A 26,626-nucleotide genomic window follows, 5' to 3' on the forward strand; every position below is an offset into this window, starting at 1 on the left:
AATACTGTCAGTATAGAAATGAAATGGATAAATATGATATCACTAGGGTACAGCATGGGTACAGTAATCTGTGATTATAGGAGGATTTGGATAAAGGTGTAGGTGGTGAGAAAAAACAAAGATGCTGACTTGTAGTCTGTACCGCAGTCAGCAGCATAGAAATGGAATGAATAGAACATAGAAACAAACATCCAGACAAATTGGATGCTTTCTTTCTTTTAACAGTAATCTGAAAAGATTACTGAAGTGATTCATTTTCAGACCTTTGAAGATTTTTCTTTGCTCTGTGCTAATCATAACCAATTACCTTTATTAGTACATTGTTATGAGTCCAATGCATTACACTATGTTCTCCATTCTATATATCTGTCTCGTGGAGCTGAACCTGGGACCAGTGTATTTGGGGCCTTTGCGGTCGTAACCTCTGTCACCATGGTAACAGCACGTCACCCCAGGCAGCTCTCCTGGAACTGGCTCTTGATAAAGCCCACAACACAACGAGGCACAGCTGTATTTAGAAACACAGATATGCAGGCACACCCATAGGGTACAGAGAAAGCATGACACTATAACATGTCACTCATTTAGCAGATGCTGTCATCCAGACCGACTTACAGGAGTGAACAGCATACATTTTCATACTAGTGGGAATAGAACCCACAACCCTGGTGTTGCATGTGCCATGCTCTACCAAATGAGCTAAACGCTCATGCACTTTTGTCATTATTAACTAAAGATATGGGCTATGTTAAAACTGTCGGACATTAGGCTACTGGACAGTTACCATGGCAAATACAAAATAATAGGGACTATTCCATCACCTACAAAAGCCCAATTAAAACCCTGCACGTTTCACTTTAGTAGTCACGCATAAATCCGTCACTGTGCTTTCCCCTCCTCACGCGCTACTTTCAGAACCGGACAGCTCCCGACAGCTCGCTCCACCCATATTATCCCACCTCTCAAAGACGATTGGCAGCAATAGCAGTCACACACGCCTGTCTACGGCTGCATTCACACAGGCAGCCCAAGTCTGATATGTTTTTCACAACTAATTGGTTATTTTGACCAATTACGTCAGATATTTTCACAGCAGATCTTTTTCAGAGCTGATCTGATTGGTCAAATGACCAATTAGTGGAAAAATAAATATCAGAATTGGGCTGCCTGTCTAAACGAAGCCTAAGACACTTCAGGTGCCCTATGCGATATTGGGAGGGATGGGATTTTGAAAGCAATTTGCTCTAGCCTTCCCTCTGTTTTCACTCTAATTCTACAGCCTGCACTAGGAGGTTTGATACTGGCGGCTTGAGTGTTAACTCGCCCATGGAAAGCGACCACCGGAGCTCACCGCTGCAATAACTAACCCTGTCTTGGCAGTACGAGGATTGGCTGACGCTCGGTTGCAGAGCATGAACGGCTGTTGAGGAAGCGTCTCTCTATCACGGACGAGCATGTGAGCAAGTAGCCTACAGCTTTTGATAGTATCGTTTAATGGCACCTTACGTTATTGAATTGGGATGATACTAATTCATCTCCTAGTAGGTGTCCATTAGCCTATCAATTTAGTCACTGCGCGCAAGTGGTTGGTTTCGGTTATGCTCAATGGAGAGCAAACTGATTCTTCACTCTGTCGGTAAAAGCAGTCACGGTATGGCTTTTTTTCTTATTCACCTGCTTCTGCAAATGGGACTCGTTTTCGGATCTAATTATGGGTATGTGGAATGGTCGGATAACGACAAAGACGCTGAAATACGATCGAAGAACCCCACTATGTACAGCACTCAAAATATCAACAAGGAATCGATGCACCATCCAACTTATTACCCAGGACCCTTCACGGAGCGCACCATTGTCGCGCACAAAATCGAAGAGGACCTGCCTAGGGTGGTAACAGCTTTCCTGCACACGGGAGACTCGTCGGCTCTTGAACAAGTCAACTGTTCTCGGAGGTATGAGTTGAGTAGCCTCCGCGGTGGAACCAATGTGGCCTCACACTATTTTCTCCATAGCGTGCTGGACACCATGGCGCACGCAACCAACTTTCTGAACATGATTTTACAAGCCAACAGGTCAAGAGAGCACAGCCTTCGGAGGGATATTCACTGGTACCACGCACTGGTTCGGAGTATTCTCGAGGGGGACCCCAAAATTCACAGGGCAGTGGTTACATTCCATACTGATGCTCCGACGCCGGGTCCCCATGTTTTCCTTCAAGCGACAAGAACTGAAGGGGAAGTGGTTCTCCAGGACCTTTCCAACTCCGCTCACCACCATCTCAAGAGCAGGAGCCCGGAGTCTGAGTGGTTTAACGAGTTCAGGGACCGAAAAAAAACGTACATGCAGAGAAGGGCGTCGAGCCGAGACCCTGTAGCCACTCAAAATGGCTACATTCTCGACAAAAGTCAAATCAAGTGGTCTGCGCCTTACCTGGAATGCGAGCATGGGAATTTCGTACCACACTGGCTACTCACCTTGTCTGCAGGGTTCTATGGGCTGAAGACAAATTCCGCGCCCGAGTTCAGGTGAGTAGCCTATAGACTAAGGGACCTGGCTGTGACTCATGACTGTTTGTTTGAAAGGAACACTAATTTATCTTATCAAATATGTTATTGTAGGCCTGTCTCAGTTGTTGCAGTCCTGACAGTGCGCATCCCGCGCTTTAAATCAGGCCATGTGCATGGAAAAGGGCCCCAAAAATTCCGTCAACACAAACAGTAGGATAAAGCTGCTTGCCACAGCAAAGTTGTGTAGTTTACCGTACTGCATTTTGATCTACATAAGTGACTTTAGAGCTATCCTCTAGTCGGATGCGTATGGATAGTTTCCACAGACCTAGCTGACTAAACTCAACTCCATTGTGAAGGAAGTTTCTGATGAACTTAACCAACGGAGAAGAGCAGAGACGAGACTTTGTGGAATTCAGCTCTGACTACATCGATTCGCACAAGGTCAATACATTATTGTGGAATGTTTACCTTGTAGGCTACCTATTTTTGTCATCTGTAGTTGCGTGCCTTTCTTTGTTTGCTGAAATCCATATTTTTTAAAAAAATAAACGTTCATGAAATAGTTGCTCTGGCAACTCAGCGCAAATGCGCATGGAGCCCACCAACAATGAAACAGTCGATGGTTGTATTTGATTAACGTTTTATTAACAATACTGTCCATGATTAACCAACACTACTGTCCATCGAAAACAGCTCATGTCTATTGTATTCACACTGTAGGCCTCTACCCTCCATTTTTGAGGAATGTGTTTGCTGTAAAAAAAAAAAAAACATTTTTTTTAAAAAACCTTTGCCTGCATGGTTTAAAAAGCTGTGTTTGCTGCGTGAGTAGGTTGGTGCATTAGGAAATACAACAAATATGTCACATTTCAAGGTCCAAGTGTGTACAAACATCTATTTAGTCATGAATGAATTATAAAAGACCACTTTGAATTTCAAGTCCACTTTACTCCCACTTAAATGCAAGTGCTGTGTCTACACAATAATTCCAGCATGTTAGTTTGTCCCTGAGCTTTATTCATTTAGACAAGACTACATACTGTAAGTTTAGTCCGTTTCGGTCATGCCTTTAGCATACATGCAAGATCATCTCAAAGCTGTTGCCTGAGCTGATCCCAAAACATTTCCCAAGCCCATATCACTAAGCCAGGAGCTCTGTTATGGAGTGCTGCAGGTACAGCAACATTTAGTTCTAAACAGGCACCACAACTGACTACTAATTCACTTCACAACTCAGCTGATTTATGAATATCAGTGATTGGCTAAATTGCACATACCTGCTTTCCCAGGTATTCCATGTCAAGGGTTACCCACTCTTTGCTCTAGTCTCTTGTTGAAACCTCTTAACCGATCTGAAGGGTTTTGATAGGTCTCTGCAATGGGCTAAGATCTTCCATGGTGCTTGATCACACTTACCCAGGCAAGGGGATCAAACAGAGGCCCATCTGTAGGTCATTGGATTAGGGTTCCGCCTGAAAATACAAAAAGACCCCTGCTGTTGCAGACAGCTACTGTATGGTTCCGGCTTAGCAAAAAATCACGGCTATCAACCCTTTCTTTCTACTTGCATTTGGTATTTGATGTGTGTATTTCTGTAATTGCTTTAATTCATTGCTCATCTGTAAAAACAGACCTTGGTCTCAGTATGACTCCCTAATAAAATAAAGGTTCAATCACAAATAATGAAATCCAGGTCAACCTTGGAGTTGCTTTTGAAGACATCGGATTTCAAGCCCAATATACTTTATTTTGTAAAGTTCACTTTGCTCTCTGACACCCGTTTTATGAGGACATTAGTATTAAAAGCCATCAGTGAGATGACCTTTAATTGGCTGCAAAATTAACTGCTTCCACTGGTTTTTAAAGAGCTGGTTCCTGTTCAAAATTTCAGAATGTCCCGAGGGCGCATTAAAACTCATTTGACATTCCCACAAATGGATGTGGCATAGTTGTCTAGTGATTAGCAGCAGCATGACTTTTAGAATAGGCCTGTGGATTCAGTTTCACAACTATAGTTCAGACGTGTCAAAGATCTGAGAGAATCCCTCTGCACGGTCTCTCGCTCTTCCTTTTTAGTAGCGTTTGTAGGCCAAATCTTTGGATGTACATCCCAAGTAATCTATTCATCCCAAGGATTAAATAAACCAAGACACACCAGGTTTTTTTTTTGTAAACCTAATCAAAATGTAAATGATTCCAGTGTGCTTTTGTGGAGGATATGTAGAATGAGAGCATTGGCTTTGAGACCGTTATCATAAACAGTCTGTTAAGCCTATGACACATTGGTTGAGAGATCATCCAGTATAATGGTTGTTTGGTAATGGATTTGTTTGAATTAGACTGGTTACATGAATGTCATCTGTTACTTGCTTGTAACAGATGACGTTCATATTCTGACTATCTCTGAAACTCACTTAGATTATACCTTTGATGATAAAGTGGTAGCAATACATGGTTATAACATCTACCGAAAATACAGAAATGCCAAAGGAGGCGGTGTTGCGGTCTATATTCAGAACCACATTCCTGTAAAGCTTAGAGACGATCTAATGTTAAATACTGTTGAGGTAATATGGCTACAAGTTCATCTGCTTCACCCAAAGCCCATTCTGGTGGGAAGCTGCTATAGACCACCAAGTGCTAACAGTCAGTATCTGAATAATATGTGTGAAATGCTTGATAATGTATGTGATATCAACAGAGAAGTATATTTTCTGGGTGATTTAAATATTGACTGGCTATCATCAAGCTGCCCACTCAGGAAAAAACTTCAAACCGTAACCAGTGCCTGCAACCTGGATCAGGTTGTCAGTCAACCTACCAGGGTAGTTACAAACAGCACAGGAATTAAATCAATGGTTAAATACAATGGTTAAGCTATTACGTTATGGCCGTATGGTTTTGTTTTGAGCTGAGTGACTTCAAAATAAAAGCCTTTCTCCTGCTTGGTGGTTACCCCATGTTTCTGTATCCTCACATTCCCACACACATTTAGTCTCACCTTCCATGCCTCCCTCCTTCCCTTACACACACACACACACATGCACACGCACACACACACGCACACTGAGAGAGATTATTTAGCTTATCAACACTTTCTCTTCTTGCTCCTGGGGAAAGATGGCATGAGCCTCAGCCTTTTCTCTTCATTAGTGTTTGTTTCAGACACATGCAGCTAATGGGTGTTAGGCTCCTCTCGAGAAGCAGGCCTGGGCCTGGGCATTATGAGAGAGGGAGAGAGAGTGGTGGGGAGAGGGGCAGGCAGCATGACAGACAGACAAACTGACTGTGTGAAAGTGGGAGATAGTGTTTGATCATGTAAGAAAGAGTGAAAGGTTGCCAGACACAGAAAACACAGAGATCAGGAGGATTAAAGGCAAACTGAAATACAGAGATCAGGAGGATTAAAGGCAAACTGAAATACAGAGATCAGGAGGATTAAAGGCAAACTGAAATACAGAGATCAGGAGGATTAAAGGCAAACTGAAATACAGAGATCAGGAGGATTAAAGGCAAACTGAAATACAGAGATCAGGAGGATTAAAGGCAAACTGAAATACAGAAATCAGGAGGATTAAAGGCAAACTGAAATACAGAGATCAGGAGGATTAAAGGCAAACTGAAATACAGAGATCAGGAGGATTAAAGGCAAACTGAAATACAGAGATCAGGGGGATTAATGACAAACTGAAAAAAAGGTAAAGAAAGAAAGAGTGAGAAAAGGGAATAGAAAGATGGACACTAACAGACAAGACAGACTGAATAAAGAGAGAGACTGACCTAGGGCCCATGGGTAGATACTAACAGACAGACTGAACAAAGAGAGAGACTGACCTAGGCTCATGGGTAGATACTAACAGACAGACTGAATAAAGAGAGAGACTGACCTGGGGCCCATGGGTGGAGAACACCTGATGTCAGCCAAGGACATAGGCCTACATACTGATACATGGATGCCAGCCATTGCAGTAGCCTAATGCAGGGGTTCCCAAACTTTTTCACTCGGGGCCCCCGTTCCAGCATTGGGGAACATCCCTCGCCCCCCTCCCTACGCGTCACGTCTATTTCTATAGGCACAAGCACTGTTCATGACACAAACTATTCACACCCCATGTTATTGGTGGAGAGAATGTTGCAGGTTTAAAGCTTATTTCCTGCAATTCTACACGTTTTGTCATGGTGGTGCAAAGAAAATGTTGCAGTTTTAAAGCAAATTTTGTTGCAATTCTATACATTTTTTTCATGTGATATTTAAGTGACAAAAAATAAACCAATGCAGTAGTCTAATGAACCAATGCAGTAGCCTAATGAACCAATGCAGTAGCCTAATGAACCAATGTAGTAGTCTAATGAACCAATGTAGTAGTCTAATGAACCAATGCAGTAGTCTAATGAACCAATGCAGTAGCCTAATGAACCAATGTAGTAGTCTAATGAACCAATGCAGTAGCCTAATGAACCAATGTAGTAGCCTAATGAACCAATGCAGTAGCCTAATGAACCAATGTAGTAGCCTAATAAACCAATGTAGTAGTCTAATGAACCAATGCAGTAGTCTAATGAACCAATGCAGTAGTCTAATGAACCAATGCAGTAGTCTAATGAACCAATGCAGTAGTCTAATGAACCAATGTAGTAGTCTAATGAACCAATGTAGTAGTCTAATGAACCAATGCAGTAGCCTAATGAACCAATGCAGTAGCCTAATGAACCAATGTAGTAGTCTAATGAACCAATGTAGTAGTCTAATGAACCAATGCAGTAGTCTAATGAACCAATGTAGTAGCATAATGAACCAATGTAGTAGCCTAATGAACCAATGTAGTGGCCTAATGAACCAATGCAGTAGTCTAATGAACCAATGCAGTAGCCTAATGAACCAATGCAGTAGCCTAATGAACCAATGCAGTAGTCTAATCAACCATGTGTCAGTAGAAATGCACCATGTGTACAAGTGCAGTATACTCTCCCAGAGGTAAACGGCATCAAGCAGCCTTTGGTTACAGTAAACATGATGTTCAGAGCTAGATTCAACATGATTCAATTGGGATATTTAGGCTTGGCTGCTTCTCTCATCAGGGCACATAAGAAAAATGAAATAAAAATTGATTCAACATAGCATGAACATATTAACGTTATACACAGGACATTGTTTTTTGTTGCAATTGACATTAAATTGAAAGAAATGCTCTCATTGACTGGAATTTGATGCTCATACCAGTTTATGCCTGGATAATAGTTCATCTGTAGGAATTGGACCAAAGTGAGACCCTGTTATGATGACCAATAAAGACCAATCAACCTGCACATGTACTCTACTGTATGCTTATTGTTATAGTTGAATGTATGCTTATTTTGACCCTTGGTTATTGTTGTTACTTTTGTCCTGTTGACAATTTTGATTCTCATTTTTATTTATTTTTATATTGTAAATATCCAAAATAAGCTTTGGCAATATGTACGTTGTTACGTCATGCCAATACAGTGAATTGAATTGAATTGAATTGATGAGGTCACAATGGAACCTCTGCCCTTCGTTCATTCTCTATCTGACACTAAAAGAGACGTCTGAGTTGAAGCTAACTGCTCTCTCTGACCTCTCTCTGACCTCTATCTAATCTCTCTCCACCCTCTCTCTCTCTCTCTCTCTCTCTCTCTCTCTGACTCTCTCCACCCTCTCTCTCTCTGACCTCTCTCTGACCTCTCTCTGACCTCTCTCTCTCTCTGACCTCTCTCTCTCTGACTCTCTCCACCCTCTCTCTCTCTGACCTCTCTCTGACCTCTCTCTGACCTCTCTCTCTCTCTGACCTCTCTCTCTCTGACCTCTCTCCACCCTCTCTCTCTCCTCTCTCTGACCTCTCTCCACCCTCTCTCTCTCTATCTCTGACCTCTCTCTCTCTGACCTCTCTCCACCCTCTCTCTCTCTCTCTCTCTCTCTCTCTCTCCTCTCTCCTCTCTCTCTCTCTCTCTCTCTCTCTAACCTCTCTCTCTCTGACCTCTCTCCACCCCCCTCTCTCTCTCCCTCTCTCTAACCGCTCTCTCTCTCTCTCTAACCTCTCTCTCTATCTGACCTCTCTCCACCCTCTCTTCTCTCTCTCTCTAACCTCTCTCCACCCTCTCTTCTCTCTCTCTCTAACCTCTCTCTGACCTCTCTCCACCCTCTCTCTCTCTCTCTCTAACCTCTCTCTGACCTCTCTCTAACCTCTCTCTCTCTCTCTCTAACCTCTCTCTCTCTCTCTACCCTCTCTCCACCCTCTCTCTCTCTCTCTCTCGCTCTAATCTCTCTCCACCCACCCTCTCTCTGTCTCTCTGTCTCTCTCACTCTCTCTCACCTCTCTCCACCCCCCACCCACTCTCTCTCTCGCTCTCTGTGTCTCTGTCTCTCGCTCACTCTCACTCTCTCTGTCTCTGTCTCTCCTAATACAGGGGTGTGGTTCGAGTAGACGTCAACCTCCAGGATGTGGACATTGACCAGTGCTCCAGCAGTGGCTGGTTTGCTGGAACTCACCGCTGTAATCTGACCAGCATGGATGTGAGTCTACTTCTCTGATCCTTAAGTTCGTCCATTAATCCATCCAACTTTCCATCCATCCATCCATCCATCCATCCATCCATCCATCCATCCATCCATCCATCCATCCATCCATCCATCCATCCATTCATTCATTCATTCATTCATTCATTCATTCATTCATCCATTCCTCCATCCATCCATTCATCTGTCCATTCATTCCTCCATTTCTCCATCCATCCGTACAAAACAATCATACAGGACATAAAGCCTTTAGTAAGTATGCAGGACATAAAGCCCTTAGTAAGAATGCAGGACATAAAGCCCTTAGTAAGAATGCAGGACATAAAGCCCTTAGTAAGAATGCAGGACATAAAGCCCTTAGTAAGAATGCAGGACATAAAGCCCTTAGTAAGAATGCAGGACATAAAGCCCTTAGTAAGAATGCAGGACATAAAGCCCTTAGTAAGAATGCAGGACATAAAGCCCTTAGTAAGAATGCAGGACATAGCTTATTAGCAAGCAATATGTATGTCCCTCTGAATGTTATTGCTAATGCATATAAAATTGCAGAGTACTTGGCAAGATAAAACACATCCAAGATATGTACTGCTACTGGGAGAATCAAAGGCACGAGAAAAAAAAAAACCCAGTCCTGTTCTTAATAATAATGCTCCCCAAACGGAATCTATTGTCTCGGTGTGAAGTTAACGGATGACATGTGGTTTGTCTCCATGTAGACAGTAAATCACTCTGGTGGAGCAGAGGGCGGGTTTCATCTTTGTTCTTATGTAAAGAATAGCAAGATTATCAGAATTCTGTAGCAGTATTTGCGTTGAATATGGGATGCTGTAAATAATAGACCATTGCTTAAAGGTGCATGTTGTCCACAGCTTAATACGGTGTAACATACTCTGCAAGTGGAACAGGGAGGTTTTAACCAGTGTTTCTAGTGATTGGCACCGGGGGGGATGTCATGTTTGATCACCCTCAAAGTGCAGGCTATCGACTGAACCACCCGTCTTCCGAGTTTTTGATGACTTGAAGTGTGTGTGTGTGTGTGTGTTTGTGTGTGTGTACTGTGTGTCAAATATGTGTTATGTGTAATGTGTTGCAGCTCAATTCAGTGGTGGGGTCGGGCTTGTTGTTCAGGCTTGTTGGTCAGGCTTGTTGTTCAGGCTTGCTGTTCAGGCTTGTTGTTCAGGCTTGCTGTTCAGGCTTGTTGGTCAGGCTTGTTGGTCAGGCTTGTTGTTCAGGCTTGCTGTTCAGGCTTGTTGGTCAGGCTTGTTGGTCAGGCTTGTTGTTCAGGCTTGCTGTTCAGGCTTGTTGTTCAGGCTTGCTGTTCAGGCTTGTTGATCGGGCTTGTTGTTCAGGCTTGCTGTTCAGGCTTGTTGATCGGGCTTGTTGTTCAGGCTTGCTGTTCAGGCTTGTTGTTCAGGCTGCTGTTCAGGCTTGTTGATCGGGCTTGTTGTTCAGGCTTGCTGTTCAGGCATGTTGTTCAGGCTTGCTGTTCAGGCTTGTTGGTCAGGCTTGTTGTTCAGGCTTGTTGATCAGGCTTGTTGTTCAGGCTTGTTGATCAGGCTTGTTGTTCAGGCTTGTGTGCCATAGCCCTGGCTATATGATGTATTATAAATGCAGTGTAATGGATTGCAGCAAGAACACTGAATTATTGACTATACTCGTTGTCTGGGTGCTCCCCCTCCTAGGCTTTTCCCTCTTCTAGGAGTTCTACTGAAGGAACATACCAAGGTTCCATGAATCCCTGTTCTACTGAAGGAACATAGCAAGGTTCCATGTATCCCTGTTCTACTGAAGGAACATACCAAGGTTCCATGAATCCCTGTTCTACTGAAGGAACATACCAAGGTTCCATGAATCCCTGTTCTACTGAAGGAACATACCAAGGTTCCATGAATCCCTGTTCTACTGAAGGAACATACCAAGGTTCCATGTATCCCTGTCCTACTGAAGGAACATACCAAGGTTCCATGTATCCCTGTCCTACTGAAGGAACATACCAAGGTTCCATGTATCCCTGTTCTACTGAAGGAACATACCAAGGTTCCATGTATCCCTGTTCTACTGAAGGAACATACCAAGGTTCCATGTATCCCTGTCCTACTGAAGGAACATACCAAGGTTCCATGTATCCCTGTCCTACTGAAGGAACATACCAAGGTTCCATGTATCCCTGTTCTACTGAAGGAACATACCAAGGTTCCATGTATCCCTGTTCTACTGAAGGAACATACCAAGGTTCCATGTATCCCTGTCCTACTGAAGGAACATACCAAGGTCCCATGTATCCCTGTTCTACTGAAGGAACATACCAAGGTTCCATGTATCCCTGTTCTACTGAAGGAACATACCAAGGTTCCATGTATCCCTGTTCTACTGAAGGAACATACCAAGGTTCCATGTATCCCTGTTCTACTGAAGGAACATACCAAGGTTCCATGTATCCTAGTAACCTGCCAGGATGTGTTATATTGTTAGATTCTCACTTGTTCTGAGAGTTAAGTTGTGTGTGATGTGTGTAATAAAGAGGTGTGTGTGTCAGTGTGAGAGTGTGAGCAATTCTAATCTTTTCATGTCAGATGAGTAGGACAAAAACACTGTAACGGGGGTTGATATTTTCTAAACAACATTTCAGAGCACGTTGGACTTTTGTCCTCCATTGACTTTGGATCTGCTGTGTTATGGCTTAACAGCAACCAGTGAGTGGACGTCATCTCCGATCAGTCTCCTCTCTGTCCCAAGAGCGATGTTAACGATGTTAACTGACAGGAGGTTGAATAAGGGTAGAGGCCACGGGGTCCAAGCACAGAGTAGCCTACTACTCAGCAATAGAATCCAAACATTAACTTAAGCCCATTAGAAAAGCAATTTTATTAACGTAACTATTCATCAACTGCTGAATAAACAAATTAATACTTAAGTAAATAAATCATTCATGCATCAGTATTTCTAATGATACTTTTTGGGGGGTTAATGACATAAATTATAGTTAAATTAATATGATAGTCAAGTTTGGGGGTTGCTTTCATGTTGTTAGTTGGGAGTTGAGTCTTACTGGCTCGTGCACACTGGAGGAGCACTGATGGATTTGACAAGTCATGATGTATCAGCATCCACCATCTGTCCTTGCATATCCCTGTGGTCTCTGATACCCTGTGGTCCCACAAAGCCTTTATTCCCAGATAGCCTGTGGTCCCACATAGCCTGTGGTCCCAGATAGCCTTTGGTCCCACATAGCCTGTGGTCCCAGATAGCCTTTGGTCCCAGATAGCCTGTGGTCCCAGATAGCCTTTGGTCCCAGATAGCCTGTGGTCCCAGATAGCCTTTGGTCCCAGATAGCCTTTGGTCCCAGATAGCCTTTGGTCCCAGATACCCTGTGGTCCCACATAGCCTTTATTCCCAGATAGCCTTTAGTCCAACATAACCTTTAGTCCCAGACACCCTGTGGTCTCACATAGCCTTTAGTCCCAGATACCCTGTGGTCCCACATAGGCTTTAGTCCCACATAGCCTCGTCACAGATTGTTGTAACTTTAATGGGTTACAGAGTTAATGTTTACAGTTAATTCATTGAGCTCTATCTAAAGATATTTTCTTTACAGTTATTTACATGTGTAATTGTATTAGAAGTTGTGTGTTGGAGATTGAGAGAACTACATACATATTTACGTTGAATTGGTTAGTATTGGATTAGGCTATTGACTGCAAGTTCCAGAATGCCTTGCAACAGGAAGTAAAAAGAGAGAGAATGTGTACAAGTGACAAGTGATTGTCCTGACTTTCGCGAGCAACTTTCTTTTACTGTTTTGTAGAATCTAAAGTTGTTAAATGTAACGTGTTGAAGTAGGAAGTAGGAAGTAGGAAGTTTACATACACCTAGGTTGGAGTCATTAAAACTCGTTTTTCAACCACTCCACAAATTTCTTGTTAACAAACTATAGTTTTGAAAAGTCAGTTAGGACATCTACTTTGTGCATGACACAAGTCATGTTTCCAACAATTGTTTACAGACATATTATTTCACTTATAATTCACTGTATCACAATTCCAGTGGGTCAGAAGTTTACATACACTAAGTTGACTGTGCCTTTAAACAACTTGGAAAATTCCAGAAAATGATGTCATGGCTCTAGAAGCTTCTGATAGGTTAATTGACATAATTTAGTCAATTGGAGTTGTACCTGTGGATGTATTTCAAGGCCTTCCTTCAAACGTAATGCCTCTTCGCTTGACATCATGGGAAAATCAAAAGAAATCAGCCAAGAACTCAGAAAAGAATTGTAGACCTCCACAAGTCTGGTTCATCCTTGGGAGCAATTTCCAAATGCCTGAAGGTACCACGCTCATCTGTACAAACAATAGTATGCAAGATTAAACATCATGGGACCACGCAGCTGCCATACCGCTCAGGAAGGAGACGCATTCTGTCTCCTAGAGATGAACGTACTTTGGTGCGAAAAGTGCAAAACAATCCCAGAACAGCAAAGGACCTGGTGAAGATGCTGGAGGAAACAGGTACAAAAATATCTATATCCACAGTAAAACGAGTCCTATATCAACATAACCTGAAAGGTCGCTCAGCAAGAAAGAAGCCACTGCTCCAAAACCCGCCATAAAAAAGCCAGACTACGGTTTGCAACTGCACATGGGGACAAATATTGTACTTTTTGGAGAAATGTCCTCTGGTCTGATGAAACAAAAATATAACTGTTTGGCCATAATGACCATCGTTATGTTTGGAGGAAAAAGGGGGAGGCTTGCAAGCCGAAGAACACCATCCCAACCATAAAGTACGGGGGTGGCAGCATCATGTTGTGGGGGTGCTTTGCTGCAGGAGGGACTGTTGCACTTCACAAAATAGATGGCATCATGATGAAGGAAAATTATGTGGATATATTGAAGCAACATCTCAAGACATCAGTCAGGAAGTTAAAGCTTGGTCGCAAATGGGTCTTCCAAATGGACAATGACCCCAAGCATATTTCCAAAGTTGTGGCAAAATGGCTTAACGACAACAAAGTCAAGGTATTGGAGTGGCCATCACAAAGCCCTGACCTCAATCCCATAGATCATTTGTGGGCAGAACTGAAAATGCGTGTGCGAGCAAGGAGGCCTACAAACCTGACTCAGTTACACCAGCTCTGTCAGGAGGAATGGGCACAAATTCACCCAACTTATTGTGGGAAGCTTGTGACAGCCTACCTGAAACGTTTGACTCAAGTGAAACAATTTAAAGGCAATGCTACCAAATACTAATTGAGTGTATGTAAACTTCTGACCCACTGGGAATGTGATGAAAGAGATAAAAGCTGAAATAAATCATTCTCTCTACTATTATTCTAACATTTCACATTTTTAAAATAAAGTGGTGATCCTAACTGACCTAAGAGAGGGAATTTTTACTCTGATTAAATGTCAGGAATTGTGAAAAACTGAGTTTAAATGTATATGGCTAAGGTGTATGTAAACTTCTGACTTCAACTGTAGTTTTTCTATATTTTGGTGCCGAAACCCGGGAAAAGTATGAGCTGCGACGAAAATCGTAGGGATGAAGCAGCTGAAATGGCTGAGGAGGAACGTCGGCATGAAGCAGAAAGAATGAGATGAAAGCGGGGTACCATTCGAGGTGCCACAACACGGATTTTGAATCAGATTGACGAGGAAATAACCGTCAAATTCGGATACCGATCACTTGAGTACATTGTTGGAATTCCTGTCAGCTAATGAGGACAGTTTGTTTGAACTTGATCATGGAATTGAACAGTTAACACCATTGGATGGATTGGAGGCGGAGATTGCATGCATAGAGGATTACAAATAGTGCGTTATCGTGCTGAAGAGCCGTGCACAACGAGTGATAAATAAAAAACAGGACCTCAATCCACTACCAGCACGGGTGAGTGACGCTAACTCAAACAGATCACAGAGACAATCAGTAAGGCTACCAACGTTGATTATTGAGAAATTCTATGGAGATGTCAGTATGTGGCAGTAGTTTTGGAGCCAGTATGAGACTGCTATTCACAACAACGATTCACTGTGTAATAAAGAGAAGTTTAACTATCTGAAAATGTATCTCACTGGACCAGCTGCAAAGGCAGTAGCAGGACTGATGTTAACAGACAGTAACTATGATGACGCAATCGCTCTGCTCAAGAGCACATTTGGAAGGAAAGATCTTGTGATTAGTGCTCACATGTCAAAGCTGCTGAATCTCAATCATGTGAAGAAATCCTCTGACCTAAATGCATTGAGGCAGCTATATGATGAATGTGAAATTCAGATTAGGAGCTTGGAATCACTGGGTGGAGTGTCAGAAACCTATGGAAGCCTACTATGCCCAATCTTACTGCAGATGATTCCAGAGGACATAGCTCTTGACTATAGATGGATGGAAAGTGTCTGAGATCATCAGTTTCCTACAGAAGGAGGTTCAGAGAAGGGAGAGAGCGCTACAAATGACAAGATCATGCAACCAACAGAAAGAAAGCAAAGCATGGAACAAGTCATGCTCCTCCAATGAAATGAAAACAAAAATACCCAACATGCCATCTGCTGTGGCACTGCACACAGCCAGTCAGAAGGAACAAAAAGGTCTATTCTGTGACAGTGCAGACCACAAATCAGAAAGCTGCACTGACCATAATATTGCTACACGCAAAGAGAAGCTAAACAAAATGGGAAGATGTTTTGTATGTTTAGGACAGAAACACATAGCAAAATTATGTAAAGTCAAAGATGTGTCATGTGCAACGTGTGGAAGCAGACATCACATTGCTGTGTGTACCAGTAAGTGAGGTACAACCCCCCTACTGTTTCTGCAGATGCTGTTGTTACCTCAGTGAAGATGAAACCAGATGGACAGAACACTGTGTTGCTACAAACAGCAAAGGCATGGGTAGAAGGCACATCGGGCAGGAAGATAGCTCGTTGCTTACTAGATGGAGGCAGTCAGAGAAGCTTTGTACATGCAAACCTTGTGAAGGGCTTGAAGCTACCAGTAATCAGAAAAGACTGAAGAAGGATGTGACGTTGTACAGCCGATACAATGAAGTAGTAGAGGACTACTTACAACAGGATATGGCAGAGGACTTGCCCAAGGACAATGCATCAAGCGCAGACAACGTAAAATACTACTTACCTCACCATGCAGTACTCTGAGAAGATAAGGTGGCGACAAAACTGAGAGTGGTGTTTGATGCCTCGTCCCATGAAGATGGCTGTCCATCCCTCAATGACTGTCTACTCACAGGACCAAACCTGAAACCGGATCTGCTCAGCGTTCTGCTAAGGTTCAGACTACATGAGATCGCATTCATGGCAGGTTACTGTACAACTCGCAGCAAACAGCACAGACATCACTGAACCTGTGTTGGAGCTTGAAAGGTACAGCAAACTGAAAAGAGTGTTCAGAGTCACCGCCTGGATAAAGAGATTCATAGCCAATGCTCGTACAAACATAAAGATGCAAGGTGAACTGACTGCTGACGAACTGTTCAATGCAGAAAAGTACTGGATCAAGGTAACACAACAACAGAGTTTCAGACAGGAGATAAAACTACTGAAGGCAGGAAAAGGCCTAAACAATGACTGTAAAATCAGAGAACTGAAACCGTTCTTGGACGAACACGAATTACTCAGTGTAGGAAGAAGACTGCAACAGTCCAACTTCACATTCAGAGAGCAGCACCCATGGGTTCTGCCCAACAAGTACACATACTCAGAAATGCTGATACAATACCACCATGAGAAGGTGATGCATTCTGGAGCAAGAGACACTCTAGTACAAATCAGAGAGCGATACTGGATCTTGTGTGCTAGGCAGCTAGTCAAGAGCACAGTGACAAGATGTATAGTGTGCAAGAGATTCAAGGCAAGGGCCGGACAGCAGGTCACTGCTCCTTTACCAAAAGACAGAATAACTGAATCCCCACCATTTGAAGTCACAGGTGTGGATTTTGCAGGACCACTTTAGCCTTTATTCCCAGATAGCCTTTAGTCCCACATAGCCTTTAGTCCCAGATACCCTGTGGTCCCACATAGCCTTTAGTCCCAGATACCCTGTGGTCCCACATAGCCTTTAGTCCCAGATACCCTGTGGTCTCACATAGCCTTTATTCCCAGATAGCCTGTGGTCCCACATAGCCTTTAGTCCCACATAGCCTTAGTCACATATTGTTGTAACTTTAATGGGTTACAGAGTTAATGTTTACAGATAATTCATTGAGCTCTATCTAAAGATATTTTCTTTACAGTTATTTACATGTGTAATTGTATTAGAAGTTGTGTGTTGGAGATTGAGAGAACTACATACATATTTACGTTGTATTGGTTAGTATTGGATTAGGCTATTGACTGCAAGTTCCAGAATGCCTTCGACAGGAAGTAGGAAAGAGAGAGAACGAGCTAGTGATGTACAAGTGACAAGTGATTATCCTGACTTTCGCTAGCAACTTTCTTTTACTGTTTTGTAGAATCTAAAGTTGTTAAATGTAACGTGAACAAGTAGTATTACTAAAAGAAGCTTTAATTTCAAACCTGATGTCCCGAGTCATTACTTTGAAGATAGTTATTCTATATAGATACCCTTTAGTCCCACATAGCCTTTAGTCCTAGATACCCTGTGTTCCCACACAGCCTTTAGTCTCAGATAGCCTTTAGTCCCAGATAGCCTTTAGTCCCAGATACCCTGTGGTCCCACATAGCCTTTAGTCCCAGATACCCTGTGGTCCCACATAGCCTTTAGTCCCAGGTAGCCTTTAGTCCCAGATACCTTGTGGTCCCACATAGGCTTTAGTCCCAGGTAGCCTTTAGTCCCAGATACCTTGTGGTCCCACATAGGCTTTAGTCCCAGGTAGCCTTTAGTCCCAGATACCTTGTGGTCCCACATAGCCTTTAGTCCCAGGTAGCCTTTAGTCTCAGATACCCTGTGGTCCCAGATAGCCTTTAGTCCCAGGTAGCCTTTAGTCCCAGATACCCTGTGGTCCCACATAGGCTTTAGTCCCAGGTAGCCTTTAGTCTCAGATACCCTGTGGTCCCAGATAGCCTTTAGTCCCAGGTAGCCTTTAGTCCCAGATACCCTGTGGTCCCACATAGGCTTTAGTCCCACATAATCTTTAGTCCCAGATAGCCTTTAGTCCCACATAGCCTTTAGTCCCACATAGCCTTTAGTCCCACATAGCCTTTAGTCACGGATAGCCTTTAGTCCCACATAGCCTTTAGTCCCACATAGCCTTTAGTCCCAGATAGCCTTTAGTCCCACATAATCTTTAGTCCCACATAGCCTTTAGTCCCACATAGCCGTTAGTCCCAGATAGCCTTTAGTCCCACATAGCCTTTAGTCCCACATAGCCTTTAGTCACGGATAGCCTTTAGTCCCACATAGCCTTTAGTCATGGATAGCCTTTAGTCCCACATAGCCTTTAGTCCCACATAGCCTTTAGTCCCAGATAGCCTTTAGTCCCAGATAGCCTTTAGTCCCAGATAGCCTTTAGTCCCACATAGCCTTTAGTCACGGATAGCCTTTAGTCCCACATAGCCTGTGGTCCCACATAGCCTTTAGTCACGGATAGCCTTTAGTCCCACATAGCCTTTAGTCATGGATAGCCTTTAGTCCCACATAGCCTTTAGTCCCACATAGCCTTTAGTCCCACATAGCCTTTAGTCCCAGATAGCCTTTAGTCCCAGATAGCCTTTAGTCCCACATAGCCTTTAGTCACGGATAGCCTTTAGTCCTACATAGCCGTTAGTCCCACATAGCCTTTAGTCCCACATAGCCTTTAGTCCCACATAGCCTTTAGCCCCAGATAGCCTTTAGTCCCACATAGCCTTTAGACCCACATAGCCTTTAGTCCCACATAGCCTTTAGTCCTACATAGCCGTTAGTCCCAGATAGCCTTTAGTCCCACATAGCCTTCAGTCCCAGATAGCCTTTAGTCCCACATAGCCTTTAGTCCCACATAGCCTTTAGTCCCAGATAGCTGGCTGCACAACATCCTGTGGAGATTGACTCTGCTTCTATAAGACTTGATCTATAACCCTTACTAGAGTTGAGATGAGGGACCCACAGCTGCATCACCTTTACCAATTCCCTTGCTCTGTATATTTGGATCGATCGATCAATAAACAAGTAAATCAATCAATTAATCAAATGTAGTTAGTATTTTTAGTAGATAGCTACATGTCACAAAGTGGACATAGAGTATAGACACAAAGTGGACATATGAGGAACATACAGGCATAGCTACACATCACAGTAAATTGGCACCGGCAAACCATTTGTCAAGCACAGACTTTCCCTTTGCGGAGCACTGAAAAAGACCCATATTGTAGCTATTCTGAATGCTCTGCCTCCGCCTCCTTCTCTTTGAAGTACATCGATGAGTCAACACATCGCTTGTCTTCAGTGGGCTGGAATCCATGGTTACGGAGCTCCAGGTGATTGTCATCTCACATCAAGTCAAGTCTTAATCATGCCCGGCGATCTCTTATGAGCTCCTTTTGAAAGAAGGAACAGGCATTATAGTAGCGATCAATATGGAGCCGTATGAATCAGTCAGGTACCTGTAATTATAAGTCACATTAGTGTTTCCCTTGGCACCCTACCACAAGGCCTTGCTGTTGGCACCTTACAACAAGGCCTTGCTGTTGGCACCCTACCACAGGGCTTTGGCTGTTGGCACCCTACCACAGGGCCTTGCTGTTGGCACCCTACCACAGGGCCTTGGTGTTGGCACCCTACAACAGGGCCTTGCTGTTGGCACCCTACCACAGGGCTTTGGCTGTTGGCACCCTACCACAGGGCCTTGCTGTTGGCACCCTACCACAGGGCCTTGCTGTTGGCACCTTACAACAAGGCCTTGCTGTTGGCACCCTACCACAGGGCTTTGGCATTGGCACCCTACCACAAGGCCTTGCTGTTGGCACCTTACAACAAGGCCTTGCTGTTGGCACCCTACCACAGGGCTTTGGCATTGGCACCCTACCACAGGGCCTTGCTGTTGGCACCCTACCACAGGGCCTTGCTGTTGGCACCCTACCACAGGGCCTTGGTGTTGGCACCCTACAACAGGGCCTTGCTGTTGGCACCCTACCACAGGGCCTTGCTGTTGGCACCCTACCACAGGGCCTTGCTGTTGGCACCCTACCACAGGGCCTTGCTGTTGGCACCCTACCACAGGGCCTTGGTGTTGGCACCCTACAACAGGGCCTTGCTGTTGGCACCCTACCACAGGGCCTTGCTGTTGATTTGGGGGTGTTTGTGCTTTAGCTGGAATCACAATCACATAGGTGATATCAATAAGCCTATGTCAAGGCCAAAACCTGAACTGGTTTAAATGTATCTGTTTTAGCTTCCTCCTTCCCTGTCTGCTTCACTTACTTGTTCTATCTTCTCTACTTCCTATTCAGCATCTTAAATTGCCACTCCCTAATCATCTCTACTTATTGACTCATTGTCCTAATTCCCACTCTTTTCTCTATTATCCTAGTGGAAATATGTGCCACATGGTGTAATTATCTGGTTGAAAACTGGCTTTTTGGTTGAGAAGACATTATATAACCAGATTACGACCAATTGGTCTCTGTAACAACCAGGTAAAGATATATTTGTCATGACAAGATCAAGACATAATGGGATTTTTTTATTTTTTTTATTAACAAAAGTCCCTATACAGCCAGTATACAGCCTGGCCTCATGATGTTGTTGCAACCAGTTTTGACCAATAGAATATCATTATCACACCAACATGTTTGTTGAAAAGCTATAGAAAGTTTATGCAGGGCTCATCAAGTCCTCGAAGACTACAAAGACCTCCCCAAGACACCTCCCTTAGAAGACCCCGTCAAGCTCTCCCCAAGATACCTCCCTTAGAAGACCCCGTCAAGCTCTCCCTAAGATACCTCCCTTAGAAGAGCAATGTGCTGCTCCGTCCTGACGCAGGGGATCTGTCGCCCATCATCCTGGCCCGACAATAAGCAAAATCATCCCTGCACACAAGATACAACTTTGTGGCAACTATTTAATGGATTAAAAAAGTGGGGTTTTATTCCTCCTTTGCCCTTTCACTATTCTTAAAATCATGTTTGAGCTTTTAATTAAGAGGCGAAAGAAACACACACCTATTTAGGCGAGGTGCTGGCTAGCGGAGTAGAACACTTGAAAAAGAAAAACAGAGCCGCACACTCTAGGAGCTCAGATGTAATAATTTAATAACCAACGTTTCGACAGACAAGCTGTCTTTCTCAGGGTATAATGACAAAAACTGCAGGTCACTAGTTTATGTAGTGTCAAAGGACACACAGGTGTCTGTAATCATGGCCCGGTGTGGCTTGATATCATTGGTTGCTTTACAGATATAAATAGAACATATAAAAACATAAATGGATATACGATCATAGATACAATTTGTCTACATAAGCCTACAAACATTTACAATGACTAGCAAAAGCACAATAATCACAAGAATGACTTCAGATCAAAGTCTACGTAGAGACCGAAGGGAGCAAGGATCCTAAAATTAAAGATCCAGTCAGCCTCTCGTTTTAACAATAAATTGTCGAGGTCACCCCCTCTCCTAGGGAGGGTGAAGTGTTCGATGCCGATATAACGTAGGGACGAAATCGAGTGGTTTGCTTCCAAAAAGTGGGCCTCAAATGCATACGTCGAGTTTTTGCACCAAATGGTGGTACGATGCTCCAAGATTCATACTTTTGATTTGCGCATCGTTTTACCCACATCATTTTTACCACAATAATTTAGTAGTTTAGTCTCCTCAACTTGTTCAACAGCCACACCATTCATTACCAGATTCAGCTGAGGTCTAACACTTAAGGAATGATTTGTACCAAATACAATGCTCTTAGTTTTAGAGATGTTCAGGACCAGTTTATTACTGGCCACCCATTCCAAAATAGACTGCAAACTTTTTTTAAGGGGTTCAGTGACTTCATTAGCTGTGGTTGCTGATGCATATATAGTTGAATCATCAGCATACATGGACAAACATGCTTTGTTTAATTGCCAGTGGCAGGTCATAGGTAAAAATAGAAAAGAGTAGAGGGCCTAGAGAGCTGCTGTGCGGTACCCCACTCTATACATGTTTGACATTAGAGACGCTTCCTTTAAAGAAAACCCTTTGAGTTCTATTAGATAGATAGCTCTGAATCCATGATATGGCAGAGGTTGAAAAGCCATAGCACTTAAGTTTTTTCAACAAAAGGTTATGGTCAATAATATCAAAGGCTGCACTGAAAGCTAACATTATGGCTCCCACAATCTTCTTATTATCAATTTATTTCAGACAATCATCACTCATTCGTGTCAGTGCAGTACATGTTGAGTGCCCTGCTCTATAAGCATGCTGAAAGTCTGTTGTTAATTTGTTTACAGAGAAATAGCATTGTATTTGGTCAAACACAATTGTTTTCAACAGTTTGCTAAGAGCTGGCAGCAAGCTTATAGGTCTGCTGTTAGAACCAGTAAAGACTGCTTTACCACTCTTGGGTCGCGGAATTACTTTGGCTTCCCTGCAGGCCTGAGGACAAAGACTTTCCTCTAGGCTCAGATTAAAAATATGACAGATAGGAGTGGCTATAGAGTCAGCTACCATCCTCAGTAGCTTTCCATCTAAAGTTGTCAATGCCAGGAGGTTTGTCATTATTGATCGTTAACAATAAATTAGCCCAGATATAGGGAGCCTGCATGGGAAGCAAGGGTTGGAACCGGTTCGGGGAACAGAATCGAAAATGGGAAAATAACTAAATGATTTGAGGAACAGAAACCGAACAGAAAAATAAAGTGATTTAAAAGCATGGGAACCGGTTAATAAAGTTATTTTACATCCCAGGCATTTATTTTCAATCCCACAAAAATCACAATAAAGCGTCTATGCAAAGCCCTCACTTTATTATTCAGAAATGTATTCCAGCATCTGCCTGCCAGCTGAACATCTCTGTCAGTGGGCGTGTGTGTTTAGGCTACCTGCCCCTCCCCTCTGAAGCATAGATTACTGTAGCCCCTCCCCCTCTGAAGCATAGATTACTGTAGCCCCTCCCCCTCTGAAGCATAGATTACTGTAGCCCCTCCCCCTCTGAAGCATAGATTACTGTAGCCCCTCCCCCTCTGAAGCATAGATTACTGTAGCCCCTCTCCCTCTGAAGCATAGATTACTGTAACCTACTGACAACGTTACAAGCATGATTCATAAATTTGGGAGAGATGTTTAATTAGAGAAAAATGCATAGACTTTTTTCAATGCTATTTAAGGATACTATAGTTATCATGTTTCATATTGGATTTATTAACAGCAAAAAGGTAAGACGTGTTTTTAATTCTAGTGCTGCTCTGCACAGACAAGCTTGTTGGCTCTGGTCCAACGTTAAACCAACTTGGAAGTTGAAAGACATTGAATGTTCCTCCATAGAAGCCACTCCTCTGTAGGTATAATACTGTGGACCTAATTCAGATAATGCACGTCATAACAAGATGTCCAGCGCTTCAAGGCAAGCTTCCTCTATACTTTCTCTCTCTCTCTCTCTCTCTCTCTCTCTCTCTCTCTCTCTCTCTCTCTCTCTCTCTCTCTCTCTCTCTCTCTCTCTCCTCACCCTCAAAATGTCAGTTGTATCTTGCGCCACAAACACTGTGACTGGCAGCACAGTGTGAGTGTTTGTCTTTCATTATGATTAAACCATGCTGTTACAGTTTTTCTCAATTGCTAAAACACCATTTCTGAAACCTTGCTCCATTTCCTGAAAACATTAAACACAAAACCTCATCTTCAAGCACTATTTACATAGCCTCTGACTCCTCTCGCAAAATGAAACATTCGCCTCAAAACAGTTTTACCTGTGTTCAAACAAAGTGATCAAAATGATACACTCTTAATCAGTCAGTAAACAATACACCGAAAAATAGAAAACACATTGTTCAAAACATACAATTCTCAGGGAGAAGTCCATTTTTTATCAAAAAAAATATTCATATTTTTCCGTCATTGTCTTTTGATGAACGAAAACATGTTCTATCATAGTAGCTCAAAATTGATCAGAAATTACTACTCTGCTTTGCTCTTTGCAATTTTGTTTTTTGTTCTTCCTCCTTGTACCCCTATTTTTACAGTACTGTACCCTGCATCTCACAAACTTGTCCTTTGTCTCGGTGATACTGTAATTCTTGTTCTTTGTTGATATGAACCTGCAACCAGTCAAAATCTATTGAGCAGTCAGTACTGTTAATAAATGGAAAGCAATGTGCTTCTTCTTGTCTTTGGGCTGTGTCAGGCCAGAGCACTTTGTCGACATCACAAGCAATATTGTCCCTCCTGAGGCAACGGGGGAAGAAGCCTCTTGTGTGCCGCATCCAGCCCTGACATGATTCCTCACCTATATCACCACAGGCTAAATCCATGGCTTGCAGCAGATTTACTCTGGTGTAGGGTTGTCTATCATACACTTTCCATCTCCAAGAGGAGAAAAACTCCTCAATCGGATTCAGGAAAGGCGAGTATGGAGGGAGGTACAAGTTCATAAACTGCCCATTGATGTTAAAACATTCCCTTACCTGAGCAGCTCGGTGGAAACTGACATTGTCCCACACTATCACATTGGTGGGAATGGGATTCTCATTTAGCTCTTGACCCTGCTGCTCTTGAACCTGCTGCTCAAAGAAAATATCTCTTAGATTGGCAATAAATCTTAGAAGGTGCTGGGTGTTATATGGCCCGAGTGTAACATGGTGATGTAGAACACCATGGTTGCTGATAGCAGCACAGATTGTGACATTGCCACCTCGTTGACCAGGGACTTCAACAATGGCCCGCTGTCCAATCATGTTTCGGCCTGTGTAGAAATACAATATACTGTATGTAGTATTTTGTAAGTCGTACAGAGACAGTGCTATACTGTAGAGTACAATTAGGCCTACTGTATCCACTTCTGATTCACATACATTGTATGTACTGAAGAGTCATGTCATTCACATAGTATGTGTTAGTACTGTAGACAATCTGGATTACAGTAAATGTTTCTGAATGTAGACTTACTTGCACATACTGAGCTCGCAGTTCTTTCACCCTTGTTGAGTTGTGCTCAAAAGGTACTCTGTATACTTGTTTCATTCGCATCCTGTTACGATGGAGGACACGGTCAATTGTGGAAATGCTCACACTGTCGATTCCCTGGAAGTGTGTGTTGTCTTGTATCACTCGTTCCTGGATTTCTCTGAGTCGTATTGCATTATCTTGAAGGACCATGCCAACTATAACGGCCTCTTGCTCCCGAGTGAATATAGCTGTCCTTCCACCTGCATGTGGCAGCCTTGCAATTCTACAAAAAGTAGTTGTGCAGTTACAAAACATATTCATGCAGTACAATACATACAGTGATTAACTTTACAAATGTCTATTGAAACAGCTGCATATAGTGTAGTACAGTAAATTTGCAATTACAAAAATACAGTAGTATACTGTACCTGTTCTCTTCTCTGAATGTCCTTACTATGGTGGACACAGAAAATCAGCTCAAATTGGGTTGCACTCTAAGTCCTGCTTCCCTCATTGTCAGTCCATGGACAAGAACATGGTCTATAACTGTTGCTCGAATTTCATCAGATATTTCCACTCTTTGTCTTCCTCTTCATCCTCCTCTTCCTCTTTCTTGCCCTCCTCCTCCTCTTCCTCCTCGTCGCCCACCTCGCATACGCACTCGTCCTCGTCCTCTCACATTGTTTCTTCTATCCATTCTCAGACTTTCTCCTTCCCACCTTTAACAACCTGTTTGCTCTCTGAACTGGCTAATATTGGTTGTGTCGCATCATTTGAAACAGGTTAAATTAATTTTGAGTGGTTGTGTTCAACCAATGACATGTGTTCTCTATTTGTATTTGATTGTTGCCACTTGTGTTTACCAGTATGGATGACATGTGCATTAGAGTGCAGAATGTGTTTTGAGAATGAGAATGTGTTTAGAGTTTTGCTGAAAAGTCTAAGTGAGATCTGCAAATTGTGTTTTACCATGTGAAATGGTTTAAGGTATTGACAACAGACTGCATAATTAGCTAAATGAGTCCAGGCAACTGAGAACTTTGTTCAGCCAATGGGTTTTAGTGTTTTAGCAATTGAGAAAAACTGTAACGGCAAAATGATATGTGCTCTTAACGACTTTCCTACAGATTAAATAGCTCCACAGCAAGCTGCTCTATCCGCACTGATTGGTGAAGTCATTTAATGTTGAGCTAAATGTAAAATATATATATACAGTATATTTCAGAGGTTAAAAAAGGAACAAAAAGGAGCGATATAGAACTTTATTTTGCTCGTCGGAACAGTGGAAGGGAACCCCCAAAAATGATAGTTCTGTTCAGAACGAAATGATTAGAAAATAGTTTAGGTTCCAACCCTTGATAGGAAAGGCCTGTGTTGAAATCACCATGAATCAAACACAAGCCTTCATGCATTCTGGATTCTCCGTCGTACAGTGAATATGTTACATAAGGACTGTAGCTTATGGAATTAGGGGGAGTTGAGAATGTTGTGAGTCTGTACTAGCTGTGTGTGTGCACGTGCGTGTGTTGTAATTTCCCTGCCCATCCT

At 42.9% G+C, this 26,626-nt stretch overlaps 1 protein-coding gene across 1 annotated transcript in view; it reads left to right on the forward strand.

The window, feature by feature from the left end:
• Positions 1 to 975: 975 nt before the first annotated feature.
• Positions 976 to 26,626, forward strand: part of LOC106598107 (metabotropic glycine receptor) — a 114,020-nt gene continuing 88,369 nt past the window's right edge. Inside the window, exons 1-2 of the mRNA XM_014189180.3 lie at positions 976 to 2,525; positions 8,937 to 9,042. Of these exons, the coding sequence (XP_014044655.1) occupies positions 1,606 to 2,525; positions 8,937 to 9,042 (1,026 nt within the window). The 5' untranslated portion in view covers positions 976 to 1,605. The remainder of the gene's footprint in view (positions 2,526 to 8,936; positions 9,043 to 26,626) is intronic.

Source organism: Salmo salar, chromosome 03, assembly GCF_965601325.2.
Source record: "Salmo salar chromosome 03, fSalSal1, whole genome shotgun sequence".
NCBI lineage: Eukaryota > Metazoa > Chordata > Actinopteri > Salmoniformes > Salmonidae > Salmo > Salmo salar.